At 45.6% G+C, this 7,480-nt stretch overlaps 1 protein-coding gene across 1 annotated transcript in view; it reads left to right on the forward strand.

Moving 5' to 3' along the window:
* The first annotated feature begins 2,897 nt into the window (after positions 1-2,897).
* noc4l (nucleolar complex associated 4 homolog) overlaps positions 2,898-7,480 on the forward strand; it is a 39,873-nt gene continuing 35,290 nt past the window's right edge. Inside the window, exons 1-2 of the mRNA XM_043715249.1 lie at positions 2,898-3,086; positions 6,293-6,413. Coding sequence (XP_043571184.1) covers positions 2,925-3,086; positions 6,293-6,413 — 283 coding nt within the window. The 5' untranslated portion in view covers positions 2,898-2,924. The remainder of the gene's footprint in view (positions 3,087-6,292; positions 6,414-7,480) is intronic.

The following is a 7,480-nucleotide window of genomic DNA, read 5'->3' on the forward strand; positions in this document are numbered from 1 at the left end:
TCGTCCCCTGGCTAGGCGAGATCATCAGTGCTTGGGAGCCTCCTGCGAAGCGGCAGGGACAGACCACTATAAACACCGGAGGAAACATCAAAGAAGCGCTTTGCAGGAGGCTCCCAAGCACTGATGATGTCGCCTAGCCAGGGGACGAAACTTTTGCAACAAAAACTTCCAGCTCGGTGAACAGAACCACAACAACGAGCACCCGAGCTACAAATCTTCGCACAAACTTTGAAGGTGCATTAGTCAAAGAGAAATGGATCTGGGTGGGTTACTCTTCGGAGGGTCGGTGTGGACTTGTTGGGCCGAAGGGCCTCTTTTCACACTCTCAGGAATCAAATCGAATCGACTCTAAATATTAACTCTATTTTTCTCTTATAAAACTGTGACCAACCGGTTGCCTGCTTATTTGATACGAAATGCTGCTAGGCTTACTTAGATTAACTGTTCTCTGTTTGCAGTCTGTAGTTGTGGCAGAATGATTAGAGTGATGGGTTAGAAATCTATTGGGGTTTCCCCGTGCTGGTTGAAATTCTGTCAAATATATTTCAAACGTATCTCCCAAAATTTCAATTTTTGTCTCTGTTCTCCGGCATTCACAGTTCTTTGTTTTATTAATTGAAGTACATTTATTCTCCACGTTGAAATAGCCATATAAACCGGGGATCATTTTCACATTCTCTTAAGAGTTTCCAGTATGACCAAATTGTCAACAACATCTACTGAACTTTAATTTGTATAGAGCACCCCAGGGCACTTCACCTTTTTTTTTGAACTCTCAGGAGTGGGCATTGCTGGCAGGACAGCATTCATTGTACAAACCTCATTGCCCAGAGTTGAGTGAACCACATTGGTGTGGGTCTTGAGTCACATGGAGACCAGATGGGTAAGGATGGCAGATTTCCTTGTGCATCTGATCGATTTTTATGACAATGGTGGTACATGGTCATCACTCAGCTTGCTTTTTCCAGATTTATATAAATGTGAATTTTACTATCTACCATTGTGTAATTCGTACCCATTTGCTTGAGGTTCTGGTGCTGCCTGAATTGCTGTGCTCTTCCAGCACCACTGATCCAGAATCTGGTTTCCAGCATCTGCAGTCATTGTTTTTACCAGGTTCTGGATTACTAGTCCAGTGATGTTAGCACTATGCTACCAGTTCTCCCTAAAATATCTCAGTTATGCAATATGTTGGATTACAAAAAAATGCAGTGCTGGAATCCAAAGCTGACAGGCAGGCAGAAGGCTGGGGTTACACCCAAAACATCAACTTCTCAACCTCCTGATGCTGCCCGGCTTGCTGTGTTCTTCCAGCCTCCTGCCTGTTTACCATGCAATATGTTGGGACAGGTGGAGAAGCTTGATAAAGAATCATATGTAAAGAGTATTTTAAAGAAGGAGAGATGGATAGAGAGGGAATTCCAGATCTTTAGGACTGAGGCAGTTGAAATGCAGTGATTAAAGTCAAGGAAATGCAAGAGACCAAAATTAGAGGAGCATTGATTTCTGTGTGATGTGTGGAGCTGGAGGGAATCATAGAGACAGAGAGAGGGGAAGGCCAGGGAGGGATTTGAATGTAAGAATGTGAGTATTTTAAAACTGTGACATAGCTGGACCAAAAACCAGTGTTGGCCTTCGTGCCAGTTATGTGGATAGGAAGTCAAATATCATTTCAGCTTCACCTGTTCTTGGATCAGAGGACTGTCTTGTAGAAAATGTCTGATACCATATCTTCTGCAAATCCATAACTCTGTTCATTACCTGAAACATTCACTCATCCCTCTATTCTCATGCAGTGACAATCTTGTATGTGATCTGTGGCAGTTTGCCAAAGTTTGAACAACAAAGCTCCACTACCATTCAAACCCTCAGCCTTTATACTCTTTTTAAAAAAAACACACACAGATAGCAGGCACATAATAGCATCACCACTTGAATAGGAACAGTATCAGTGTACATTCATAATAGTCATATAGCACAGAAAAAGACCTTAGGGCCACATGGTGGCTCAGTGGTTAGTATTGCTGCCTCTCACTCTCGGACCTGGGTTTGATTCCTGCCTCTGGTGACTCTGTGGAGTTTGCATGTTCTCCCCGTGTCTGCGTGGGTTTCCTCTGGGTGCTCCGGTTTCCTCTGGGTGCTCCGGTTTCCTCCCACAGTCCAAAGATGTGCAGGTTTGGTGAATTGGTCCTGCTAAATTGCACACACCGCTCGGTGCACTAGTCAGGTGTAAATATGGTGAATGGGCCTGGGCGGGTTACACTTCGGAGGGTCGATGTGGACTACTTGGGCTGAAAGGCCTGTCTCCACACTGCATGAAATCTAACTAATCATTGAATCATAGAGATATACAGCACGGAAACAGACCCTTTGGTCCAACTCGTCCATGCCAACCAGATATCCTAAACTAATTTAGTCCCATTTGCCAGCACTTAGCCCAGATCCCTCCAAACCCTTCCTATTCACATGCCCTTCAAATGTTGTAATTCCCATGCTGACCATGTTCCCAAACTAAACTAGTCCCAGCTGTCTACTCTTGGCCCCTATCCCTATTTCCTATTCATGAACTTATCCAAATGTCTTTTAAATGTTATAACTGTAACTGCATCCAGCATAACCATTACTCCTGGTCAGTATCATGGGAGCACTCTCACATGGACTACAATGTCTCATATTGTCTCAAAGGCATGTACAACATATGTTGGTCTTAGCTGTGATATGCATATCTTTTGAATAAGTTTATTTAATAAAAACCCTCATTAATCCACTATTTAAAATTTACAACATACACTTTTACTCCAATTGGGTTGGTGCTATCTGTGTGGAGAAGGCAATGAATGTTTGAGACTCGGTGACCCTCAGGCCCCGCCCCCCGACGCCCCGCCCCCTTACTCACTCCCACGTGACCCCCGGCGCGGGGCAAGATGGCGGCGGCGGCGGAGCACGAGACGGAGTCTCCCGCCGGGGCCCGGGCCCCATCCCCGGCCCCGGCCTCACAGCCGCCCCGGTACCGGCAGCTCCTGGAGCTGGTGCTCGGCAGCAGGAAGAACGCTAACAGCGTGTTCGACATCCTGGAGGGGCTAGAGGTGGGGCAGTGCGGGCACGGCAAGATCCCAGGGCTGGGGGGGAAGGGGCGCACGGCAAGATCCCAGAGCTGGGGGGGAAGGGGCGCACGGCAAGATCCCAGGGCTGGGGTGGAGGGGCGCACGGCAAGATCCCAGGACTGGGGGTGGAGGGGCGCACGGCAAGATCCCAAGGCTGGGGGTGGAGGGGCGCACGGCAAGATCCCAGGGCTGGGGGTGGAGGGGCGCACGGCAAGATCCCAGGGATGGGGGGAAGGGGCGCACGGCAAGATCCCGGAGCTGGTGTGGGCCTGGGTGCTTCCAGAGGTGTAGTGGGGGTTCCTGGACACAGCAAGATCCCAGGGATGCCTCAGCACAGCAAGAGCCCGGGACACGGGTGGACCGGGGTATAGCAAGATCCTGGGGCTGGGATGGGCACGGGAAAATCTCAGGCTGGGGTGGGCTTAGGCACAGCGCGGTCCTGGGGTTGGGGCAGGATTTGGCACAGCAAAATTCTGGGGGCGGAGTGGGTTTTGTCACAGCAAGATCCCAGAGTGGACTTGGGTGCTATTGGTAGGACCTTCTGTTTGTCTGTGCACTGTAAGATCTTGTCAACAGAACACAATACCAGAATGTAATGTTTGGTGTATGTGGCCTCAGGATCCCATGTGAACTCCCCTTCCTCACCTCACCAAACTAATTCTGTTCCAAATGGTGCTCAGGATGTCTCCAAATCTCTGTCTCAGATAAACGAACGTTATCACACTGAAGGAGTGCTGCTCTATCATTGGTGCTGTCTTTTGGATGAGCCATCAAATGATGGTTAAAGGCAGGTTTCTTGACAGTGTAGAGGACAGTGGTGTTCCACAGGGATCAGTGCTGTGGCCACTGTTGTTTGTAATATACATAAATGATCTGGAAAAGGGCATTGTTGGTCTGATCAGTAAGTATGCAGATCACACAAAGATTGGTGGAGTAGCAGAAAGCATAGGGGACTGTCAGAGTACAGGAGAATATAGGTAGTCTGGAGCGTTGGGTAGAGAAGTGACAGATGGAGTTCAATACAGGCAAATGTGAGGTGATGCATTTTGAGAAGTCTAATTCTAGAGCGAACTATACTGTAAATGAAAGAGCCTTGTGAAAAGTTGATGAGCAGAGAGATCTGGGAGTTCAGGTCATTGTACCCTGAAGGTGGCTGCACAGATGGATAGAGTGGTCAAGAAGGCATATGGTATGCTTGCCTTCTTTGGACGGGGTATTGAGTATAAGAGCTGTCAAGTCATGTTAAAATTGTATAAGACATTGGTTCGGCCGCATTTAGAATACTGTGTACAGTTTTGGTTGCCACATTACCAAAAGGATGTGGGTGCTTTGGAGAGGGTGCCGAGAAGGTTTACAAGGAATTTGCCTGGTATGGAAGGTGCTAGCTATGAAGAGAGGTCGAGTAGGTTAGGATTGTTTCCATTAGAAAAAAGATTGAGAGGGGACCTGATTGAGGTCTACAAAATCATGAAGAGTATAGACAGGGTAGCTTTTCCCCAGGTAAGCTTTTTCCCAGGGTGAGGGATTCAATAACGAGAGATCAAGTGTTCAAGGTGAGAGGTGACAACTTTAAGGGGGATACATGCAGCAAGTACTTTACACAGAGGGTGGTAGGTGCCTGGAACGCATTGCCAGCAGAGGTAGTAGAGGCAGGCACGGTAGATTCATTTAAGGTGCGTCTGGACAGATGCATGAGTAGGTAGGGAGCAGAGGGACACAGATGCTTAGGTATTGGGTGACAAGTTTAGACAGTGGATTTAGATCTGCTCAGGCTTGCAGAGCCGAAGGGCTGTAAATTTTCTTTGTTCTTCATGTCCGTAGATCCCTCAAAGTTGCCACCTCTGTTGATAGGGTTGTTAAGAAGGTGTATGGTGTGGTGGAGCTGGGTACAATTGCAACATTTAAAAAGCATCTGGATGGGTATGTGAATAGGAAGGGTTTGGAGGGATATGGGCCAAATGCTGGCAAATGGGACTAGATTAATTAAGGATATCTGATCAGCATGGATGAGTTGGACCAAAGTGTCTGTTTCTGTTCTGTTCAACTCTATGACTTCCACGTCTGAAGATGATACATTTGAACCCCAAATCTTGAGATGTTAAGTGGCAGACCAAATGGTTTTCTGCATTGTAACAATTCTGCATTTGATGAGGTTCCCTCTGGGCAAGGGCAAATGGATAAATCTTTGTGCAATACAGTAGATATATGATAGCTTTTGATTGAAATTTAAAGACTCCAGTAGTGGTGGTAGACTTCCTGTTATTTGAGAATGGCCAAGGTCAAAGTCACATCTTATTGGGTCTGATGTGCAGTGTTCTGAAAGCTTGTGATTTTAAATAAATCTGTTGGATTATAACCTGGTATTGTGTGACATTTGACATGAGACTGAAGCAGGGGACAGAAAGGAAAGGATTGTAATTAAAGCATTTCACCTTCACAGACAACTTCTGAAATGCAGTGATCTTATGTAGACAAGCCTACCAAACGTTTTGTACACGGCAACCTTCTAATAACAAGGAATTGCCGGTGTTTGTGTAGGAAAGAATGCTGGAAAATTTGCCATCACTTCTGGTATCAAGATCCAACCTGAAATAGTTTGTCCCCAAACAAGGATGCTTCCAAAAGAAACAAGCTGGCACTCAATGCTGACCCCACATATTACTTGGTTGGTCTTTCACATGAAGCTAGTCAAGAACAGCAGGAATTGCACTCTTGTATTGGCCAATATTCATCCCTTAAAAAGCTGATTTCTTATCAGCATCACATGCAACCCCAGATTGATGTTTGGGGTAGGTACCGATGGAGTGCTGCACTGCCAGAGGTGAGACCTTTTGGGTGACATGTTAAGCTGAGGCTCATCTCCCCTCGGAAGTGCCTGAAAAAAAAAAACTGATTGCACTAATCAAGACCAGGAGATTTCTGCCCAGTGCCCGAAAAATCATTGCTTGCTGCTTATGTGAGAGCCTCTGGGTTGCATGTTGACTGCTGTATTTGCCAGCAAAATAGTTTTTGTTATATTTAGAAAGTAGTTAATTTAGGATTAAATAGTTTCAGGACTGAATAAATGCAGTTTATTTATTTGCATGAGTCGAATTCCACAGTTTAAAGACCTGAATAAAATCTATCAGTAACCTCAACGTTCTTATTATTAGTATATATTGACAGTAAAATTCTGTACTTCACATTAGGCTGAAGATGAAGCTGAAATCCTCACTGCAACTGCAACCTGCAGCAAATTATTTTGCACTTTACTGCAACAAGGAGAAGTCTTTTTTGGCCAGCTGCCTGGAGAAGAGGAGTATCTGTCAGGTAAGCTAATTGTTGGGCTCTTTGCTCCCATAAGCATGTTCCACAGCATGGTCAGAGTGGCACAGCCACAGGCAACAGGAAAGAGAAAGTGTTCACTTATTGTTCATGCCAATGGAACAGTGCTGGAGGAAAGGGGGGGGCGGTGCAGACGCTCAGGGAATATTCTTGATCTGTGTTGTGATTTGAAAGGAGGGTAGATATTGTTTCATTTGGGGAGAAACAAGTTTGTGATAATTTCAGGAAAACATAGGAATTGGAGTAGACCATTTAGCCCATCAAGCCTCCTGTGTCATTTCAGAACATCTACCTACCATATTCATGCACAATCTCCATATTCCTTGATGTCATTATTAACTAAAAAAGCTAAATCTTGACCTCTGTCTTGAACGTATTTGATGATTGAGCTTCCATATCCCGTTTGGGGGAAAATTGGTGAAAGCGAAAATTGGTACAGTGAACGTCCTGATATCCGGCAGGCATGGACAATTTTCAAAACGTGGCTGACCTCCAATCTCGCACCATCTTCACTAACTCAACATCATTCAAAATTGATAAACCCTCCCAACCCAGCACTGCAGAAGTGCTGCCTTTCAAATGACACGTCAGATAAGTGTCTCATTTGCTGTCTTGGCTGCATGGCAAAATTCCAATGGCAGTACTGTGGAAGTGAGTGGAGGTTTCCCCTGATGTCTTGGGAACAATATATCTCAGCCATTATCAGTCAGGCAGATTAACATTATCATATTGTTGCCCGTGGGAGCTTGTTGTGCACAAATTGGCTACTACATATCTCATATTTATAACAATGATTGAACTTCAAAAATACTTAATTGTTTATGAAGTCTTTTAAGATGTGTGAGTTGGTCAGCAGAAAGTTCTTGTTGCAGGAAGGTGCAAACTAACTTGCTGCAGGTTGTAGTAACAGTCAATGACATAGGTAGGAGGAGGGCTGAGGATGTTAGGCAGGCTTTCAGGGAGCTAGGTTGGAAGCTCAGAGTTAGAACGAACAGAGTTGTTGTCTCTGGTTTGTTACCCGTGCCACGTGATAGAGAGTCGAGGAACAGGGA

This window comes from Chiloscyllium plagiosum, chromosome 25 (genome assembly GCF_004010195.1).
Source record: "Chiloscyllium plagiosum isolate BGI_BamShark_2017 chromosome 25, ASM401019v2, whole genome shotgun sequence".
Classification (NCBI taxonomy): domain Eukaryota; kingdom Metazoa; phylum Chordata; class Chondrichthyes; order Orectolobiformes; family Hemiscylliidae; genus Chiloscyllium; species Chiloscyllium plagiosum.